This window comes from Culex pipiens, chromosome 1 (genome assembly GCF_016801865.2).
Source record: "Culex pipiens pallens isolate TS chromosome 1, TS_CPP_V2, whole genome shotgun sequence".
In the NCBI taxonomy this organism is placed as follows: Eukaryota; Metazoa; Arthropoda; class Insecta; order Diptera; family Culicidae; genus Culex; species Culex pipiens.
In genome coordinates this window covers 106,608,609-106,630,956 of record NC_068937.1, presented here as the reverse complement: position 1 = coordinate 106,630,956, position 22,348 = coordinate 106,608,609, and the positions used below count along the sequence as shown (strand labels likewise).

Sequence of the window (22,348 nt, the reverse complement as noted above, 5' to 3'; positions counted from 1 at the left end):
TAAAAACAGGAAAATTGATGTTTTCTAAGTCTCACCCAAAAAACCCACCATTTTTCAATGTCGATATCTCAGCAACTAATGGTCCGATTTTCAATGTTAATATATGGAACATTTGTGAAATTTTTCGATCTTTTCGAAAACAATATTTTCAAAATTTTCAAATCAAGACTAACATTTTCAAAGGGCGTAATATTGAATGTTTGGCCTTGAGAAATGTTGGAAGATGTAATTTTGGAAGGTTGAATATTACTTCATTAATGAAGTATTTTTAACCTCGATTAAGACAGAAAAAGTGACATTATACCAGGAAAAAAGGTAAATTACACATTTTTTCTGACATGAAAGACGTATCCCTTCTCAAATGAAATATTACCATGATTTTTTTATCTGTGCAGAGAAAAGGCACCGGATTCCCATACTTACACTTAAAACCTCGGAATTAGAAATAATGTTTAATCAGAAACATTGTCGAGTTGGATCACAAACGGTCTTAGACGTCAATTGACAGCTCAAAGGAAAAAAAAACAGCAATATTTCTTGCTTTTTATATGAAGAGTGAACAATCGCAACTCCCTCCTGATATATGATTTCTTAAGTAAATCAGGCGGCGAACAAGCTTCTGGTTTTTACATAAAATATGTTCAAGAATAATGAACTTGAAAAATATTGTATCCCACAGAACCAAATTCCTAGCTTCCCTTCATGTTTTATAGTCCATAAAGACTAAAACCGTCGGTTTCATCTATCGAAAATAGGAACTTATACATCAAATAAGTAAACAAATCTATTTATTGCTATATTAACAGTCCAGATCCATTATATCTCAGTGAAAAGTGACAAACTAAGAGTACGGAATCACATTTCTTCACAAATTTAGCTCGCTTATCTTTCACCTCGCAGTACAATATCTGTGTTTGCAGATTGATTACCCGGGGTAGGGCATCTAATGCAATCAGCTGAGGATGCTGCTACCGTTTGTGTCAGTCAGCAGTAGTCGTCCTCTAGCAGCTTCCAGCGCACACACCATTCACAAATGGCGTCTAGTGCAATAGTTTTGCTGCTGGTTTTGCTCATTCCAAGTGCGTTCACTTTCAACTTAAAATTTGTCAACGATCAGCTGCGACTGTGGTTTGATCCTCAGGATGTAACCACCACTTTTGGCGATGCGATTAATTTGACGCTTTGGATTGAGTAATGTTCAGGTTCTTCGGTATTTTGTACGCTTTTAGTAGATTAATTTGTATTTTCAGTGGATATTCATACACCAAAAACTTTTCCGTCCAGTTCAGCGAAAGTGAGAACACGTTTGTGCAAATTGAACCTCCAATTTGTAGGTTCTATGAAGATGAGTTTCACAATAACTTGATGACATTCCAAGCGAAAGGACGTCGTCCTGGAAGATTCATCGTGAAGGCATCGGTAGAACCAGAGCGCTTCGTGGATGACCAAAGGCTGTTTGTACGGTTGAAGGTCGCGTTGAGTCAACCGCTGATCATCATTGCCTTGATCATCGGTTGGACGTATACGGCGTGCTGGTCTTCTGGATACTACCCGCAGATTTACTTGAACTACAAGAGACAAAATGTGGTCGGGCTTAGCTTCGATTTCCTGCACATCAACATCATCGGACATGTCAGCTATGCGATCTTCAACTCTTTCATGTACTGGAACAGTGCGATCGAGGTCTGACTAAATTATTTCGTATAAATGTTCTAAGTTGATCAAACACACCATCTTCCAACCAGCAAGAGTACTTCAAACGACACCCGTATGGGCTCAACCCGGTGATCGGCAACGACGTGGGATTCGCGGTCCACGCGTGTTTCGCCACCGGGTTCACGATCCTGCAGTGTTACGTGTACGAAAACGGTGGCAACTCGATCTCCAAAACCGCCAAAGCCATCATCATCCTGTACTTTCACATCATCATTGGGGCAGCATGTTCGGTGTGGTTCTGGTCGTACCACTGGCTGGACTTTCTGTACGTGCTGAGCTACATAAAGCTGTCGACGACCCTGGTCAAGTACTTCCCGCAGGCTTACATGAACTACAAACGGCAGAGTACGGAGGGCTTTGCGATCATGAATCGGCTGCTGGATATCGCCGGAGGGCTGTTCGGCATCCTGCAGATGGTGATTAATGCGTGGAATTTTGGTGAGTATAAATGACGTACTTCCATGTATATTTTCTTATTCTTCTTAATTTCAGACGACTGGCAATCCATTTTGGGAGATCCGGTCAAATTTGGGTTGGGAGTGTTCTCAATATTGTTCGATTTGGTGTTCATAGTACAGCACTACTGTTTGTACAGGTCTGTGAATAAATAAATAAATTTTTGTTCAAACCAATTTTATGATGAAATTATATGACTTTTTAGGCCGTCTCAAAAGTCGAAGAACAAATCGAATAAAGATCACCTTAAAGTGTCCTATCATCAAACACCAGCTTGAGATTGTAGTCATGCTTTTGAACATCAATTAAGCAAGTTCATCTACCAGTTTTGAAAAATTATTATGTAACAATGCTCGAATATAGTATAAAACCGTTTTTTATTAGAATATCTTTGCATTAGTTTATTTTGCATTGATTTAATAAATAAGCTATTCAAAATAATTTCACAGTTTCTTGAAAAGTCCCTCCGTCAATAGTTAATGTAATTTATGTTTTTTTTTTTTTTTTTTGCAACCATAGAGTTAAAGTCGTCCAAAATCCCGATCGGCTTTTTTATATACACGGAGAAAAAAAATAGTCCCTTAAATCGTGAACAAGCGTTCATGATATCCGAAACCACAAACAAAGTGTTCAAACTTCATGGTACGATTAAAAAAAAACGAACCAAAGAATTTGAACACTTTGTCCGTGGTTCCTAATTTCATGAACGCTTGTTCACGGTTTTGGCATCTGATTTTTCTCCGTAAAACACTGTGAGAAAAAGAAACATGTTTAATACACATTATTATAAAATTATCAAAAGGTTATAATGAAACAAAATTTATCAGTGTTACGCTTTGTAATTCGTCATTTCTCTGAAACCATAAAACAATTTTGAAAGTTTTTAAAATGCGATTTGTTGATACACTCAAGATCAGACATTTTTAGAGTATTAGGGTTCTAATAAGGTCTGTCCCTAATAAGACAGTAATTTCGTTTCGCCCTTGTTGACGGTACTTATGATTTTGATAGCGGCACTTTTTTCAACCTCAACGATTTTTCATGGTTCGCGTATTCACAAACAGAGGGCCAAATGTCATTCTGCACCACCCTGTTATGTTTGACGTATGGTAACGCCTCGTAACACCCGGTATTGATCTGTCAAACTCACATGTATCTTTTCTCCCCAAGAACATCAACATGTTTACATAAGTTTCTCATTCAGTGAACGAACATCGCACTGAATTGTTGTACATATTTCAATTTTCTTAAAATTAGTTTAAATAATGAATAACCTTAATTAATAAACTTGATATTCTCCTACAAGACAAGAAGGCTTTGCCTAAATCAATCCAGCAATATGTTCCGTTCGTTGGTCAACCAAATCCGCACTCCTCTGGGATTAACCCGATCGCTCCACCTCAAACCACCAGTTCTAGCGGGCCACTCCAAGTGGCAGAACATCCGCCACATCAAAGCCCTCAACGATGGCCGCAAGTCGACACTGTTCATCAAGCTTGCCCGCCAAATGCGACTTGCGATGCAAGGTAAGATTTGATGATTTCCAAACACACAGTATTCGCAACTAATCTGACCTTACCCTGGCAAGCCGGTGGCCCTAATCCGGCGGTGAACGCCACGCTGCGAGCCGCCATCGACGAGGCGCTCAAGAAGAACATGCCCAACTCGACAATCCAGGGCGTCCTGAAGAAGTTTGCCACGCAGCAGTCGGCGGCCCAGCTGAAAAAGTTCACCGTGGAGATCAAGGCGTTCGACCAGGTCAACCTGATCTGCGTGCTGTACACGGACCGGTTTACGCAGCTCAAGATGGAGATGGCCACGACGCTGAGGAAGAATTTGTGAGTGTTTGATGGGAGATTTCCTTTTAGAATTTAAACTGATATTTATTTTTAGTTCAAACTTCTCTGAAGTTAAGCACATGTTCGACGAGCAAGGTTACGTGGAGGCAATAGCTTCCGAAAACAAGGCTGGAAGTGATCTGCTGTCAGCTTGTACCGAAGACGCCATCGAAGCTGGAGCTGAAGATGTAGAAATCATGAACGAGGAGAGCAGGTTGATAAGGGTGAGTGCACAAATCTCTACTTCAATTTTTCTTTTTCTGACCGGTAACCCGTTGTAGTTCCTTTGCGATCCAAACGAGATCGACCGGGTGCGGACGCAGCTGGAGAAGCTCGGCTACGCGGTGGAGCACAGCGAGCACGCATTTTTCCCCAAGAGTACGATCAAGCTGAACCCGGACGCGACGGAAGCATACGAGAAGCTGAAGGAGAAGCTGCAAGCGATGGACGGGGTGGAGGATCTGTATGATAACGTGGAGGTGGTGTACCAGTGATTCGGGGATGGGACGTGGGTGGAAATAAACACAATTGAAAGTTTCTATTCGTTTTCTTTATTCCAGTGGGTGATCGAATTTATCTACTAAGTTAATTTGGTATTTTTTTTTAATTCAGTTGAGATAAAAACATGAATAATTCGGTGATGACCCTTACAAACAACAACCCTAGATAGTAATCTCTCTCGATTCATGGAGACGTCAATTGTCCTAGAACTATACTGCACATGTGCTGACGGTCATAGTTGTGAGCGAGAGGTTAACGGTCATCAACCAACATTCGAGGGTCATCATGTAATCGTGATTAACTGTATGCTAGAAGACGTCTCGTGCCAAGTTGACCATTGCATTTTGGTTACTAACCTGTCGATCGCAAGGCAGCAGCAGCAAGGCCCCATTTGATCCCAACCAGAGCCGTAGCCAGGGAAATGCTTTTATGTTGTAACTGTCACCTAATTTGTTCTCGTTTCTGGCGCAGCTTCAATCATCTAGACGTGATCTGACTTGCTCACTCAAAAATGGCCGACACGCTAATATTTCTTCAGGAGCAGCAGATTGAGATGAAGTCAGAACTGAGCTGATTGAATTTACGGCTCAAGAACGAACGACCAGGGAAGTTATGTCCACGTTGACGGCGGACGTAACGTAACGGTGCCAAAGACTATGCGGCGTAGGCAGCAGAAAGTTTCAGTACCTGGAATATCTCCCCTGCGGGACATGTCGGCGATCGAGTTTTCGTGCCGTAAATTCGCGGATGAAACACTCGTGAAACAAATCAAGGCTGAGATTGCATGGATGTAGAAAATAAAACATTTCCTTTCAGACGAGGCAAATCGTATGTTCCAAACTGCGAACCAAATTAAGAACCTTAATTCCATGAAATACATTGAAAGTAAGTTACAGGAAGGCACGTCAAGATGTCTGCTACAAGCTATTCGCACTACAATCACAAAGGATTGGTAGGATGCGCCTTACATTCGGAGCCGAAGATGAGCCGAGGAACTTCAATCCTCAATCGAACGTATTTTGCCATGCAGGATTTATGAGCGGGACAAAGGAAGATCATAAGCTGACTAAACAAACCAGGCGATCTACAGTCTCATTGGTTTATTCACCGAACGAACGCAAGGTTCACGCTTTACTGGGACCATGCAAAGCTCAACTGGTTTGAGTGGCTAATGAAAATTTCGGCAGAACAACATGGTAGAAGTTATTCTCTACAACTTATATGCAGGGACTTTTAAGGTAATTGAATCTCACGTCCCTAGTTGAGATGAAGTTGGCAAAGCAAGTTTTCTGTTGGAACCAAAGAGCATGCGTGAATGGTTACGCTATTCGCTTTGTAAACGGATGATAATGAGTTCGGTTCCAATCTATCCATCCAGCTTTCCATCGAATGGGGAAGTGAAACGTCGGTCTCGGCCTTAGTTGTTGTTAGGCCGTCATCCCGGGTGCGGGAGCCTTCCCGCTGGTATAATTACAATCAACACTTCAATTCATGCCTGCTCCGGAGGAGTCACTGATCGGCGGTTGGACTCGCCATCCAAAGGTCATCAGTTCGAATCCAGGGGTGGCAGTTTCCTCGGCTTCCGGGCTGTGTGTCAAACTTCATAGTGTTTTGCGCTTGCCATGGAAATTGACATTTTTTAAGATATAGGCTTCAGGGAATGTTCTTTGTCGTATTGGTCATGTTTTACATAACAACTTGTAGCTAGCCTTTCAAACAGTCCCATAAATATTTGCTTTGAGAGAGAAGAAAAGTCAGCGTCGATATGGAAAAAAATATACGAACATGGGTAAAACAATACTATATGCTGGGGTGAATCGGGACTACATTTCAAATAGGGATAAGAGTTTCTCATAAGTTTATGGAAGCATCAAAATTGCCAATGGTTGCGCAGATAGTTCAACAAGCCGTTCCGATTCACCCCAACTGAAGATATTTGAATTAACAATTTGTAGAAAGGCAACTCTAAAGAAAGATTGAACACACGAATAAGAGCAACCTTACCAGCGTGAGTATTAGGCCGGTTTTAGCGTTTTGTAACGCGTGTTAGTAACTTTGCTCCCACACCGGTCGTTGCTAAATGGGTTGCTAAACTAAAACGTAACGCGTCGGTTGGGAGCGAGTTACCAAATCTAGCAACGCGCTAGCAACGCAACTAAAACTTGGAACTGTCAAAGTTCAAAACAAAGTTTGTTCAGTTTTTATGTTCGAATGTTGTTTATGTGTTTTTTTTTCGTCTTTTGTCGGTCGAAGTGACCAAACCGCGCAAAAATTAAGAAGGAGTTGGATTGCGGCAATAGAAAATCCGGTAAGTATCGTGAAAAATGGCCTGGATTCCGGGTTTACTGGCCACGGAACCGGCTACTGAAGGATTGACTGTTCATGAGAATGGTTTTCCCAGTTTTCTGAAAACAGCATCCTTCCTCTAGCGCAGGGAACTCCTTCCGGATGGTCACGGAGCTGGCAAAAAAATCCGGCAGCATCATCTCATGCGCAGGGAACTCCTTCCGGATGATGTTTGCTGGTTTCGTAACCATCCGGAACGAGTTCCCTGTGCAAGAGGGAGGATGCTGTTTGGACTTCCGATAGTCAGAGCCGGCAAAAACATCCGGAAGGAGTTCCCTTTACATCAGGGAGGATGCTTCTTTTTTTTGCTGGTTCCCACATAAGGTATTGGGGTTCGTCGACCCCACACTTTAAAAAATCGTCATAAATCCAGTTTTTGACCGATTCCGGTTCTTTTGGTCACAAATGAAAGCTTAGGACGTCCCCTTTTCGAAACCGACATGGAAAACCGGATTTGGACACCGGTGGCCACGGGAATCGGCTACAACCGAAAAAAGACCTTTTTGAGACCCCAACTTTGACGACCTGTATCTCCGGTAAATTTCAGCCAATCAGGATGCTCCGGGTTGCATTAGACAGGTATTTACCTGTACTTTGACCACAAATATTAATATCAGGGCCAGGTGACCTACCGGTTCCGGAAATCCGGAACATCCGAAAAGTTCATGTTTTAATGTTTTACACATATTTGTGATACAAATACTCTCACAATGGTTGAAATTGATCCATAAAACTTAATAAAAATACAATACACGATTGCCAGAACCACTCTGGAGTGTTAGTGGCCACTTCCGGGTATCCTGGAACCGGTTCCCGGGTACCCGATGAACGGCCAACTTGACTTTTTTGGTGAAAACTCATCGTGTTGCACTTCAAACTCCATGAAATTGAAAGATATGTCCATCTTTGGTAATGCCGTTATTAGCTGAGCCATCCTGGCCAATCTGGAACCGGTTGCCGGTGGCCCCTTGGGGACACTTCCGGAATATGAGAGAAACCCTATCATCCGACATGTCAAACTTCATGAAATTGATAGATATGTCAATGTACGGTCTTGCCGTTGTTCGCTGACCCATTCTGGCCATTTTGGAACCGGTTCCCGGTGGCCCCTTGGGTACACTCCTGGAATATGAAAGTAACCCTATCATCTTACATATCAAACTTCATGAAATTGATAGATATGTCAATGTACGGTCTTGCCGTTGTTCGCTGACCCATTCTGGCCATTTTGGAACCGGTTCCCGGTGGCCCCTTGGGTACACTCCTGGAATATGAAAGTAACCCTATCATCTTACATATCAAACTTCATGAAATTGATAGATATGTAAATAAACATCGACATATCAAACTTTATGAAATTGAAAGATATGTCAATTTACGGTCATGCCGTTGTTCGCTGACCCATTCTGGCCATTCTGTAACCGGTTACCGGTGGCCCCTTGGGTACACTCCTGGAATATGAAAGTAACCCTACCATCCGACATATCAAACTTCATGAAATTGAAAGATTTGTCAATCTACGGTCTTGCCGATGTGACCCATTCTTGCCAATCTGGAACAGGTTACCGGTGGCCCCTAGGGGACACTCTCGGAATATGAGAGAAACCCCATTATCCGACATCAAACTACATGAAATTGATAGATATGCCAATCTTTGGTCATGCCGTTGATCGTTGACCAATCTTGGCCAATCCTGAACCGGTTACCAGTGGCCCCTTTGGGACAATCCCGGAATATGAGAGAAATCCTATCATCTGACATATCAAACTTCATGGAATTGAAGGATGCAGGCACCTAGCTAAGGGGGTGGGCTTCGGGCAAACCCCCCCCCCCCACCCCTGAATTTTTTTTGGAAGATATGGGAGAGAGGGAAGAAGAAGAAAAAAGAAGAAAATATCATGTTCAAGCCCCCCCCCCCCCCCGGACCAAAATTCTGGCTACACTTCTGGAAGGATGTGTCAATCTACGGTCATGCCATTGTACGCTTATTCATTCTGGCAATTCTGGAACTAGTTCCCGGTGGCCTCTTGGGGACACTTCCAGAATATGAGAGAAACCCTATCATCCGATGTATCAAACTTCATGAAATTCATAGATATTTCAACCAACGGTCAGCGATCAATTGCATAACGGTAGATTAAGGTAGTTTTCATCTTATCATCCGATGTATCAAACTTCATGAAATTCATAGATATTTCAACCAACGGTCAGCGATCAATTGCATAACGGTAGATTAAGGTAGTTTTCAATTTCATGAAGTTTGATATGTCGGATGATAGGATTTCTCTCATATTCCGGAAGTGTCCCCAAGAGGCCACCGGTAACTGGTTCCAGAATGGCCAGGATGGGTCTGCGAACAGCGGCATGACCGTAGATCAGGGGTGCTAAAAGTTTTTGAGGGCCGGGCCAAATTTGAAGCTCAAATGAGCTTGCGGGCCAAATGTACAAAAAAAATGTTGTTAAAAAAATAAATTACGTTATTTTAATGTAAATAATCAGACATTTCTGTTATTTAAAAAAAAATCTTTTCAAAATAATAGGAACCACAAAATAACGAGTTTCTATCGGTATTGTTGTTTCTGGTATTTGAAAAAAAGTTCTTAGCTGAATGTACTTGCATCTTCAAAAAAAAAATAATGTTTTGTTTTTATATTTCGAAAATTGTGGTGACATTACATGTTGAACAATTCTTCTTTAAGTAAAGTGTGGCTAATGAAAAATCGTTGAGATCCAGAATTTCAACATTTCAATGAAATTTTTTTTTTGGAAAATGTTTTAAGCTTCCGTATAGTTAACCTGCAATCATTATTTTCAAAAAAAAGCGAAACAACATTTATTTATTTCATCGAAAATTCACTAAAATTCAAATTATTTTTGATAAACCCAAACATGCTCAAATGATTTTAAATGCAAAGGAATGCATATTTAATTAATTTCAGCTGAATGCTCTTAAATTTATTTTTTTTAAGTTTTTTGAAAGTATATTTTTGCTCCTGGTTTTTCGAGTCAATTTTTTAATAATGGTGGAGGGGTGGGTTGATCGACGAAAGCTTTGTAAAATATTTTCTGCAAACTTGATCCTCCGATTTCCACATTTTGTCTGCCTGAATCAGTTGATAGTCAATCAGATTCGTTATCTAACTGTAATGAGTTCGAATCCCTAATGAAGTGCAATGTAAGATTGAGGGTGACTTGCAAATTAATAAAGAAAACTTTTTTTTTGCATCTATTACAGAATTCTACCAAAGGCAAACTTGAACGTCTTTTTGATGTTTCTAAAAATGTTTGATGAAAGTTTTGACGACATTTACTAGTTTCACTCACATTGAAACGTGTGAAATTGTTTTAATTATAAAATATTTTGAACATATTATTTGTATCCTTAAGTGGGGATCAAAGAATGATGAATCATAAGTTTTTTTTATTAACAAAAAAAAATAAAAAAGATTAGCATATAAAAGCTTAAAATAAACCATAATTTTGAAAAAGTATAAAATCACTTTACAAGTGGTCAACGGCCCATTTTACATGATCATTCAAAATAAGTATCTTTCAATTTCATGAAGTTTGATATGTCGGATGATAGGATTTCTCTCATATTCTGGAAGTGTCCCCAAGAGGCCACCGGTAACCGGTTTCAGAATGGCCAGAATGGCCAGAATGGATCAGTGAACAACGGCATGACCGTAGATTGACATAACTATCAATTTCATTAAGTTTGATATGTTGGATGATAGGATTTCTCTCATATTCCGGAAGTGTCCCCAAGGGGCCACCGGTAACCTGTTCCAGATTGGCCAGAATGGGTCAGTGAACAACGGCATGACCGTAGATTGACATATCTTTCAATTTCATGAAGTTTGATATGTCGGATTACAGGGTTTCTCTCATATTCCGGAAGTATCCCCAAGGGGCCACCTGTAACCGGTTCCAGATTGGCCAGAATGGGTCAGCAAACATCGGCATGACCGTAGATTTACATATCTTTCAATTCCATAAAGTTTAATATCCAACATGACAAGGTTTCATAAAAATAATCAAGTTGGCCATTTTTCTGGTATCCGTTTCCATGTTAACTGGCCATTTGGCCAATAAGCATCCAAAGTGGTTCTGGAAGGCGCCTTCTGTTTTTGTAGTATGTTTTTTGTATCAATAAAAAAATATAATTTAAAATTGTGCAAGCTTTTATATTTTCTTCAAACAATGATTTCGAATCATTTTCATGAAACTGCCATACAGCAACCACCGGTAAGGTTGCCGGGTAGTAAATTGCTAACCCAATTTAGCAACGACCGGTGTGGGACCGGGTGACTAAACTAAAATAGAAGCGTTACGGGTTAATAAAATAGCATTAATTTCCGCAACGCACCGGTAATGATGCTCTAATGATGCTACTTACAATCTGAATGACATTTTAACCATATACTTTGTTCAGCCTGTGCTCTCATTTCAAACGATAAGCGGATGCTGTCATCACGTAATAATAATTTGACTGCCATTTTTCCTACTGAACAATCTTTGTGTATTTTTTCCACGCTATACCTCTAAGTTGGATAACAAGGTTTCGCTTTTTAGACTTAAAAAAAACGCTATAAGTTAGTTAATCATATTTTTGCTGAAGACGCTTGATGACTGGCTTTTTAGGTGCGTCTCATTTGTTTCGAATAATCATGTATTTCACTTTGCTGTCTGAGAGAGTAATCTTTGATGCATTTGTTTTTAAGGAAATGTGTGACGCGCTTTACGCTCTGGCGTTGACAATCTGGATGAACTCCGGCTTGAGCGAGGCTCCACCGACCAGGAATCCGTCAATGTCGGGCTTGGCGGCCAGCTCGCGGCAGTTGGCAGCGGTCACGGAACCTCCGTACTGAATGCGGATCGCCGCGGACACATCGGCGGACACGTTCTCCGTGAACCACTTCCTGAGTGCGGCGTGCACCTCCTGGGCCTGTTCCGGGGTGGCGGTCTTGCCGGTTCCGATGGCCCACACGGGTTCGTACGCAATCACAACGTTGGACCAGTCCTTGACCTTGTCGGCGATGGCCTTGGTCTGGCGGAAGCAAACGGCCTCGGTTTGGCCAGCCTCACGCTCCTGCAGGGTCTCACCGATGCAGGCAATCACCTTGAGGCCCTCGGCCAGCGCATGCACGATCTTGTCGGCAATCAGCTCGTCCGACTCGCCGAAGATGGCACGACGCTCCGAGTGGCCCAGGATGACCCAGCCAATGTTCAGATCCTTCAGCATGGCCGGCGAGATCTCACCGGTGAAGGCACCCTTGGCGACCTTGTAGCAGTTCTGTTGGAGAGGAGAAGAAGTTTGATGATTAATGAAGTTCTATCTTTAGATTTGAAAAAGTGACCTTCGCTCAACCTTAACTCAACAACTCCATAGAAAAAGTTACGAAATGATGAGTTGCAGTAAAATCAACACTGAAACAAATTTGAAGCTCTTGCAATTGTAAAATCAAACCAAATGCCATGTATTTATAGCTTCGACATTGAACTTGGCTCACTTTCAACGAGGCTATCGACCTACACTGACTTACTCTTATCACGACCCCCTAACCTCTGCCCCTCCCCTTTGCAACTATAAGATGTACAAATGGACTCACCTGGGCGGCAACGCCAACGGTGTCCGGCAGCTGGCTGCGTGCCAAGGACAGATACGGGGCCGGGCAACCGACCACGACCTCGGTGTCGGCGTTCAGCGGACCGGTCGTCAGCACCTTGCACAGCTCGGTGATGCTGGCCTTGTCACCGTTCAACTTCCAGTTGCCCCCAACGCAGAACTTACGACCCATGTTGCTTTAGATTTGGTGACGGACAATTGTGTAATCGACGACTGCAAAGATTAAATACCGACTATCAATTGATGTCCCCAGCACAAATTCCCCACTTATCAGCGCAGAATGAAAGTGAGAGTAAATTGAATAATGGGAAAAAATTAGCTTCTACTAACAACGACAGCGGGTTTGCTTCCTACCGGTACTATGGTTCCTACACTTGTGGAGAAATTTTCAACCTCCAGATGACCTTTAGACGCGCGGTTCTCTCTCACGTAGGACATTGAACATGGCTCTCGCTCGCAGCGTATAGGAGTGGGATGTGGGGAGCGTGAAATGTTTCGTGCGGGAACATTTGAAACATTTCACTTGTACAAGTTGGGGGACGCGTAGCAATACGATACCTTTTATAAATATTAATAAAACTTTTTTTAAAATTTTTACCATTCACCCAAATATGTACACTTGAAAAAACTACCTTAACTTAATTAAACTTACAGTAACGTTTGATATGGACGACCCCCTTTTTCTTGCTTCAAAGTTGTTCCAAATCTAGGTTATAGTGATGAAATACAGATGGATTTCCAGTGAAACAGCTTTAAGTTTAATTTATGTACCAGGATTCAAAATTTTCAAAACGTGATTCTGTAGGATTTAATATTTGATCATATTTTCATAGTTTCCAAGCAAGTAAACAAAAAGTACTAGAACTAATTTTGAATGATCTTTTCTCCCCATGTTAAGGCTTTTTATACCACCAACATAGAGAAATCCCGAATTTTCTCCACTAACAAATGATAAATGAGTGCAAATATCATCACTAATGATGCAAATATACATGAAAGGGTACTTAGTGTGATCTCATCCAAAGCCGCTCCATGACCTAATTGAATACAAATTTACATTCCCGGGTCAACATGTAGACATCCCACACCGTCCACTCGAAAATACCCATTCAAGTTCACTCGACCGCATAAAATCTGATAAAATTTCGATTAGGCAAAAACAATCGAGTGCTCATTCATTAATTTTGGATTACAAATACTTGAACCAACAGGCACACACCCACAATTCAAAAAATACACACATACAACTAGTGGGACGCCACTTGCACGTCATAATTTGCATTCAGTTGGGCAGTTGGTGATGGTGGTGGTGATGGTTGTTAATGCTTAATTACAGTTTATTGCTTAAATCGTTTTAAATTACGCTTTATTCACAAAAGCACTGGATCACCCATTGCGCGATTTCGTTTTACCGGAACCACATCATGTATTCAGAGGCTAGTGTGAGTGTGTGTGTGTATGAGAGTTTGTGTGTATATGAGAGTTTGTGCAAATCCACCGAGTTGTCACTAATTGAATTGGGGAATCAATTTTCCACGCTACCCACTTTTGACTTCCTGCACAAAAGGCCACGAACAAGTGTTTTCCGCATTGTTAGAGTTTGGTTTAAGTCGATAGATCTGGGAAATTTTCATATGTTTGGCAGGGTAGGGGTTCGGTCCTATTTACATCCCATTTGCAGATTTTCAATATAGAACAATTTCAGCTCAAAACTTGGGTTTTCCAGGTGCTTTTTAATTAAAATCTAAGCCAGCTGCACTTGAGAATGACGTTTAAATATTCCCACTGAGTTGATCTGGATCGAGATCCAGCCTGGATTGTGCCTGTTTGTTGTGCCTCGTATTTTGTCGTAATCATCCTATCTTGTCTAAGTCGATTTTGAGCCAAATTGAGTTAAGAACGCTTTTTGACCTTCACAGATTCCCAAAACTTCGATTTCAATCCAAAGAATCATAAGATACATAAAAGTCATCGAGAATCGAGACATTGTCGTACACCCTCTCGTTTTGAAGATATAGAGGGATTCTAAAAATAAAAAAGTTTTAGGCCAACTCACCCGAAATCGGAAAAGTAGCCCTGATTTTAACTAAGACACGTTTTTCAATGATCTACTAATCATTGAAAAACGTGTCTTGAAGAGATAGAAATTTGGCGTCAAAGGGACTAAAAATGGTAAAAATGGACTTGATGGCGTACCCAAAATTCCGAAAAAAACTTATTTATCATAAAAAAAGTTAAAAAAAATATTTAAAAACGCTGCCATTTCCCGTTACTCCACTGTCAAAAATCGAAAGTAATGTAGTTTTTTTACCCAGAGAGAACAAAATTTGCCATTTCAAAATTACGTGTTTTATGCAACTTTTCTGAGTTACTTTTTAGAGTGTCAAAATGTTTTACAAAATTGTAAGCAGATAATGCCAAATTATCTGAATTTTACGAAAAAGTTTTTGAAAAATTGATGATTTTGACCATTTTGAACAGTTTTGCGAAGTTTTAACCTAGCAAATTAGCATGAAAGAGAAGCATGTTTGCTTAAGATTTCCTCAAAATGTTGAATCTAGACAAAATTACCAAATGTGTTCCCAAAATCGTGAACAAGCGTTCATGGAAATATGAATCACGATAACGTGTTCAAATTTCATGGTAAGTTTTTCTCTGCGTGAAGTTTTATTTAAGTGGTTTAGAATATTTTTTAAAAGCTCTTGGAATGACTCAAAGATAATATACCCATTTCAGCCATCCATAGGAGAATGTATAATCTTTCAACTCATGCAAAAAGTTTATAGCTTGAAGTTTGTATTTACTTGAGTAAAACATGAATCATTTATGCTATTTTTTTTTTCCTTAATTGATAATAATTGGAATTACAGTCCAGGATCGATTATCGTAAGCCTTTATTATCCGAAGTTTCCTAAAGAACATTCAATAATCGAATCATGAACAATTTTTTTTCTTGCTTGTATCATCCAATTCAAATTCTGTTACTTTTACGAAATGATTTGTTTTCAATATTCAATACTGTTATTCAGATTAACATATTGGATTTAATGTTTTCAATTAAATTTAGGGCATTTTTGGTGTTATTTTGATCTCAACAGTCCAGAATAGGTTAACGATTTTTCTTGTGAAGAATCGATTATGCGAAATGATTTTTTTCCGAGTATTTCGGATAATTGAGTGTGGACTCAACGTACAATAATAGTTAAATTTACAAAAAAAAAACAAGTTTTTGAAAAAAGACTTTCAAATGCCTATCCTACAACGTGTCACAAGTAGTGTCACGTGTAGATCTGGACATCGCTTCCATCAGTTAACAGCACGCATTTTTTAAATGTAATAATTTCCTTTTTCGTTTTGTAAGTAAACTTCGTTGAATGTGAATGTTGAAAAGCTTAAATAAGAGATTCAAATAATACAAAAGAAACCGCTGAAATTTCGCCGAGAAAAATACCAACTGCATTCAAAAAAGCCCTTTTTAATTTTGATTAATTATTTATCGCCCTTCTCCGGCCAAAGTGCTGCCCAACGCTCGTTCGCGTTATCTGACGGGACACAATAGCCGTGGCCACTCCGTGTGAACCGTGGCCATGTCCCGTGTTGCACAATATGGTTCCACTCACCGCGGCGTCGCTTGATCAAACAGGTAAAACGCCAAAGTGGTGAATGTTAATCAAAATTTAATCTACGATGGGTGCGTGTGTGGATGTGTTTGTGCCCTCTTTCAACATCCGTGCCGAGTTTGCATCCACACAGGGTGACCAGAATAGGGAAAAAGGACGTTCTGACCTGGTCTGGGTACCGCCACCGATGACAGACCGAGTTGTTCGAAGGGTTTGCATATTATCGTATCATTATCCGGTCGAGTGATCTGGATGGTGGTTATGGGGAAACGGGTGGGGGATGGTCTATCAACCACCAAATACTGCGAAGAGTGGTCAACGACGTGTGTACATATGGTACGGTTGAATGTGCGTGCTTGTGTTTGTGGAAGTGGTTTTGTTTGTGCCTGGGTCGATGTTAAACAGCTGCTGTCATCCCACATATTGTACAGAATCATGTGAAAGCAGGATAAAACTGGCCCAGATGTGGAAGCAGGGACGTAGAAATGATGTTTGGACAACATAAATCAGCTTGCATCAAAACTGCATACAGTTGTTCAAATCATTACAGTCCATACTCGATTATCCGAAGCCTCGATTATTCGAAGATTCGATTATCCGAGAGTTTGTATAGGACTTCGGATAATCGAATCACGAACAAATATTTTTTTCGTTTTTTTTTCGTTTTCTTGGTTTTAACATCAAATTCTAGTTCTGCCTGTGTGGATCAATCGGACCGCGCACAAGACTCACAATCCAGAGGTCGCCGGTTCGAATCGGGACGCAAAAAATTCTAAGTGTAAATATAGGTATTCGGTGCCCTCTCCCCGTGCCCATACCTTCACACTTAGGAGATCCAGGAGGCGGAGTCTTGTCGCAAAAAGAACTATACACGCCTGTGAATCCGTTGACGAAACCGCAAGGTTTAAGGGTGCACAGCAACCGAAGAAGTTGTTGTCTTCTTATTCCAAATTTGTCAAACTTACGGACCCAATCCTGAAAGAATCTGATTGTCAAAATGGTCAAACTTTATTGTAAATAACTTTGAAGACTGAAATTTAGGGGATGAATAAAAAATCATATCGATAGTTCCCGTATTTTTGAATATACTAAAATGTCTGTAACAGAAATCTGGGTGCAAAAGCGATGGTTGATGTGTACCGTTAAGAGGGCCACATTATAAGTTGTTACGTCGATTCCGTATCTAGTTCTGCGACCCCATTTTAGTTAAATTTGAATAGCGTATTGCCTAATAAATAAAAAAATGCATTTTATCAATATTTAATCACCGCCATATTGGCCGCCATCTTGAATCTAAAAATTCTAAATCACTTTAGCGTATTTAAGGGGTTATACTTAAGCTCGAGTGCATTTTAGGGTTTATACTTAAGCTCGACAATTAAAAATAAGAAAACGAAATTTGTTTTTTTCGTGATTCGATTATCCGAAGTATTGATTATCCGAATTGAAATTTTTCCGAGGCCTTCGGAAAATCGAGTCTGGACTGTATTTGCGTTTTATGATATACGCTTGAGAATATTAAATAATTAAGTTATTATTTTTGAAAAGCTTACTACAGTCCAAACTTGATTAGCCGAAGCCACGATTGTCCGAAATTATACGAAGTTCGATTATCCGAAGGATTGTATGGGACTTCAGATAATTGAATCACGACAAATAAAGAAGCATTGTTCTCCTTTTTTAATGTATTGCTTTTAACGCCAACTTCGAGTTAAGCGACCCTATTTTTAAACAATTTAAGAGCGAGTCCACGAACAGGGCATACCCCTTTGTATGGGACGTCGTTTGGACCTCATCAATCTGCCTGAAATTTTCAGAGGTTGTTTGTACATATAAAACTAGCATCTGGCCAAAATATGAGCACTCTAGGTCAACGGGAAGTGGGGCAAATCGGGACACAAAGTTTAAAGGTTCAAAAACGTCAAAAATCTTAAAAAGGCTATAACTTAGGCAAAACTCAATTAAATTTCAAAATTATAAATTCATCTGAACGGGCTCAAAAAATGCAACAAAATGCAGGGTAGAGCATCCCGATTGGTTAAATCTAAAGGGAGCTATTGGCATTTTAGTGAAAAAATAGCATAATTTTCAAACTCAAATAAAAAAGTGTTCCATCCAGATATCAACTCGGTTCGACCTGCAGCTTGTAGGGGACATCTGGGACTACCATCTGAGACTGAGAACGCTTTGGGTAAGGCAGTTTAACATATTAAATAGACACTTTTACATTTAGTGAATTTTTTGATTGTAAATTTTTGCTCGGGGACCCCTTAGATCCCATTTTCTGGTGATAATATTATCATATTCGTGTTCCTGAGACAATTTCTCAATAGAAACATGCATAAAAATGTTTATTTTGATCCATTTTAACCCTTTAAAAAATGAAAGTTAAAAAAAATTATGAAGCTGCCTTTTTTTCTGGTGTAATCTAGTATCCTTGGAAACGAACTTGATTTTCAATAAATGTGAATCAAAGATTTTTTTAACTTTTATTTTTTAAAGGGTTAAAATGGATCAAAATAAACATTTTTATGCATGTTTCTATTGAGAAATTGTCTCAGGAACACGAATATGATAATATTATCACCAGAAAATGGGATCTAAGGGGTCCCCCGAGCAAAAATTTACAACCAAAAACTTCACTAAAAGTAAAAGTGTCTATTTAATATGTTAAACTGCCTTACCCAAAGCGTTCTCAGTCTCAGATGGTAGTCCCAGATGTCCCCTACAAGCTGCAGGTCGAACCGAGTTGATATCTGGATGGAACACTTTTTTATTTGAGTTTGAAAATTATGCTATTTTTTCACTAAAATGCCGATAACTCCCTTTAGATTTAACCAATCGGGATGCTCTACCCTGCATTTGGTGCATTTTTTGAGCCCTTTCAGATGCATTTGTAATTTTGAAATTTAATTGAGTTTTGCCTAAGTTATAGCCTTTTTAAGATTTTTGACGTTTTTGAACCTTTAAACTTTGTGTCCCGATTTGCCCCACTTCCCGTTGACCTAGAGTGCTCATATTTTGGCCAGATGCTAGTTTTATATGTACAAACAACCCCTGAAAATTTCAGGCAGATTGGGGAGGTCGATGCGAGATGGGTATGCTTTGCTCGTGGACTTGCTCTTAATTCCTGTTAGCATGACAAATGCCTTTTCTCAATATTTCATCACCGCCATTTTGGCCGGCATCTGGGATTTACCAGTTCTAAAGTAGTGTTGGGCTTGTATTCAAGCGAAATTTTTTCAAGGCATTCGGATATTCGAGTCTGGACTGTACATTAAACAATGCAGAAAAGTTGTTATCATAAAAGTTTGCACTTAATATAGGTAGATAAGATTTACTTTATATCTAACATTTATTTAGGTATCTGAATCATAACACTCATAAAACCAATTTTTGTCATCCGAAACGCCTCTGCCAAATCCTCCAGCTGGCCCCCCTCATTCCAGCATGGTCACGGCGAGCCTCCGTTGGTGGCGTGCCCGTCGCCGGTTCTCCCACCACCGTCCGCCCCCGAACCGGGCCAGCGCGACCAACACAAACTGTCTGAGCACGAAGTAAACATTTTCCGAAACGCTTATCAGCGAGAGGCCAGCCATGATGCCGCACATGCCGCCAAAATTGCTGAATATCTCGAACCAATACGAGGCCACGTCCTGCTTGTACATCCACGTTTCCGGCTGGCCGAAGAAGATCCGCACGACGGCGACCTCCGAAACGTCCTCGATGCCCCGGCTGCGCTGAAACGGAAGAGTTCCGAGATTAGGATGACTTTATCATGTGGTTCTGTGGGTGGACCGCTTTTTCCCTTACGTGAAGCTGAACCCAGTGCGGCGAGTTGGGATGAGCGGCAGTTCCGAGGTCGAAATGTGGTACTTGGTGTTGGTACACGAAGGTAAACACTCCGGGCAGTACAGCGATTCTTCCATTTCTTTCTCCAGGCCCGGGATGTCGACGATGTTGGTGATTACCGTGGACCATTTGACTGGGGGGACAAATACATATGAGTTATGAGTTTCAAACGATGATTGCAACTTTGAAAACCTTTTAATTAAAAAACAATTTGAAACCGTTAAATAAACAAGAAATTCAAACCAACTCCATGTATTTGTTCCAATTATGAAAAAGATCGGTGAAAATTGTAAAAATGAGCTGTGATTTATTTTATCATAAAATATAAGCTCAAAACAGTGTTTCTTAGGATAAAATGATTTGGAAAAAATAATACAATTTACTGTAATATCTATCTTTCGCTAAGCACAATATTATCTGATGATTGGATAATAAAACCCTTTTTTTGCAAAAAATGCCAAATGTTCAACATCCAGAATGTACTGCTCCCAAATTGCAGACCACGTCTGAAAACTAGGCCAAATGTACAGCATGGGTTCTGCTCTGTAAATTTCAGGATGTCGTACATGCGGTGCAGACATAAACTAATACCTATTCTTTCAGGAGCCCTAAACATAACCTCCCACCCCCTAGGTACTTACTTTTGTACTTGTTCAAACAGACGATGTGCTGCAGATTGCAGACCGTTAGGGACCGGTCACCGGCGACACCGGCCGCCGTCGGCATGTAAAACGGAACACACTCGCAGAGCGCGACCACGCTCCGGATGCGGCAGGCGGCCACGCAGTTGCTTCGGCCGTACCGACCGCCGTATTTGAGCAGCTCGTTGCGGAACACACACTGGCGCTGGATGGAGACGACACGATTCGGACGCATCCAACGGAAACGGAAGTCCGGAGTCCGGGAGGGTGGGATTTTGTACCGGGCGTGAGTTTCCGGACAGCCGTAGCAGCAGATACCGTTAGAAGGGGTAGATTTGAATAAGATAAAGCTTAGTTTTTTTTAAATAAATTATTAAGACGTCAATCAATTACGAATATTTTTTTTAAATTAAATGTATCTTTATTGAACTTTCTAATAATAATTACAATTCTTAACCATGTCAAGTGGCATGCCTAAATGCCCTTTATCTTTGTTGTACTGTTCGTTTATTTATTAACTGCATTGAATAGAAAACATTTTTGTAAAAAAAATTACTTTAACAATTTATCCTAATTTTAATCTAAATAAAAAAAATCATTGAAATATTCATTAGAACGAGTAAACTATGAACCAAGGATGTCAGATAAACAGATTTGTCTGTGTTTCACAGACATTTGAGCTTATGCCAGACATATTTTTAGATGCACAGACTTTTAAAAAACTTCATTGAATTAATATTTTGTAAAAATATCAACTGGAACTTATTTCGTTAGCCTTAATAATTCAAATTCACATACATACACAGACATGGCATCCCTGCTATAAATGCTGAATGGTGAATGCTGGTGGTGTTTTGCAACGATTTGGTTGGTGCCTCGACGACGCTTGCTGCGAACTATCACAAATTCGGCTTGTTTGGGCAGCTCCGATTCTTCGTCGAATGGTCGCCACCACAGTTGAAGCATTTCGCTTCGATGTTCTCGTTGATTGTTTTGCAACATCGACTGTTAATTCCTTCCACCATGTCCAAACTGCAAGCAGTTCGTACATTGCGTTACGTCCCGGTCAGGGATGCCACATGATTTTTTAAAATGTCTGTGAAAAAGTCTGTGTATGTCTGTGTCTTTGTCTAAAATTCAAATAAATCAATTTACAGTCATAGAAATTTATCAAAAATTGTGTTTTTAAGCATTTGAAGATTAACGAAATAAGTTTCGATTGATATTTTAACAAAATAACAATTTAATGAAGTTTTTAAAAAGTCTGTGTACCTCAAAAAATGTCTGACACGAGCTCAAATGTCTGTGAAACACAGACAAATCTGTGTATCTGGCATCCCTGGTCCCGGTGCACTGGACGATAACGTTCCCAAGTCACGATGATGTTGAAAATTGCCCGAACTGCCTTCAGCTCAGACGGCGTTGTCGATCCTTTCTCAAGATGAATCGGGTACAGTTGCTCACGATACTTGATGTCCTTGTTGTGTCTCGTCATCTTGAAAACTTCGATTACGTCCAACTTAAGAGTTTTGAGCTCTTCTTTCAGCACACTCACATCCATGTCGTACAGGCCACGGAGGGCCTGTTTCATAAGTCGTTTACCTGGATTATCATGGCTATAGTATTCAATCTTTGAAAATTGCGAAAAAAAATCTGCTCTGAGGGAAAAAGCACCAACATATTCTTCTCTTTGAAGTGTTGCTCGGGGAAGCGACAGCATTATATGTGTTGGTGAGAACTGCAGAGCGC

The 22,348-nt window shown here is 40.3% G+C and overlaps 3 protein-coding genes across 3 annotated transcripts; 1 reads left to right on the top strand and 2 right to left on the bottom strand.

Annotated features, from left to right (window-relative positions):
* Positions 1-991: 991 nt before the first annotated feature.
* On the top strand, positions 992-4,549 carry LOC120420730 (uncharacterized). Its single transcript, XM_039583826.2, has 7 exons — positions 992-1,191; positions 1,251-1,683; positions 1,746-2,158; positions 3,508-3,698; positions 3,761-4,010; positions 4,066-4,234; positions 4,292-4,549. The coding sequence occupies exons 1-7, from the start codon at positions 1,034-1,036 to the stop codon at positions 4,502-4,504; spliced, it is 1,827 nt and encodes a 608-aa protein (XP_039439760.1). The 5' UTR covers positions 992-1,033; the 3' UTR covers positions 4,505-4,549.
* Positions 4,550-11,355: 6,806 nt separating this feature from the next.
* Positions 11,356-12,963, bottom strand: LOC120420716 (triosephosphate isomerase). The gene is made up of 3 exons (XM_039583812.2): positions 12,817-12,963; positions 12,470-12,699; positions 11,356-12,153 (listed from the first exon to the last, which is right to left on the bottom strand). Exons 2-3 carry the CDS (start codon positions 12,656-12,658, stop codon positions 11,599-11,601), a joined length of 744 nt encoding a protein of 247 aa, XP_039439746.1. The 5' UTR covers positions 12,659-12,699; positions 12,817-12,963; the 3' UTR covers positions 11,356-11,598.
* Positions 12,964-19,467: 6,504 nt separating this feature from the next.
* Positions 19,468-21,611, bottom strand: LOC120420728 (pickpocket protein 11). Its single transcript, XM_039583823.2, has 3 exons — positions 20,600-21,611; positions 19,920-20,091; positions 19,468-19,841 (listed from the first exon to the last, which is right to left on the bottom strand). Exons 1-3 carry the CDS (start codon positions 20,832-20,834, stop codon positions 19,547-19,549), a joined length of 702 nt encoding a protein of 233 aa, XP_039439757.1. The 5' UTR covers positions 20,835-21,611; the 3' UTR covers positions 19,468-19,546.
* Positions 21,612-22,348: the final 737 nt, after the last annotated feature.

Bases quoted from the DNA above. Each gene is read 5' to 3' on its own strand.
- LOC120420730 (XM_039583826.2), top strand. From the start codon at position 1,034: ATGGCGTCTAGTGCAATAGTTTTGCTGCTGGTTTTGCTCATTCCAAGT. The intron at 1,192-1,250 runs GTAATGTTCAGG...TTGTATTTTCAG, and splicing joins AATTTGACGCTTTGGATTGA to TGGATATTCATACACCAAAA. The intron at 1,684-1,745 runs GTCTGACTAAAT...TCTTCCAACCAG, and splicing joins ACTGGAACAGTGCGATCGAG to CAAGAGTACTTCAAACGACA.
- LOC120420716 (XM_039583812.2), bottom strand. From the start codon at position 12,658: ATGGGTCGTAAGTTCTGCGTTGGGGGCAACTGGAAGTTGAACGGTGAC. The intron at 12,154-12,469 runs GTGAGTCCATTT...CCTCTCCAACAG, and splicing joins CCGTTGGCGTTGCCGCCCAG to AACTGCTACAAGGTCGCCAA.
- LOC120420728 (XM_039583823.2), bottom strand. From the start codon at position 20,834: ATGCGTCCGAATCGTGTCGTCTCCATCCAGCGCCAGTGTGTGTTCCGC. The intron at 20,092-20,599 runs GTAAGTACCTAG...TTGTCCCCCCAG, and splicing joins CTGTTTGAACAAGTACAAAA to TCAAATGGTCCACGGTAATC. The intron at 19,842-19,919 runs GTAAGGGAAAAA...GTTTCAGCGCAG, and splicing joins CGCACTGGGTTCAGCTTCAC to CCGGGGCATCGAGGACGTTT.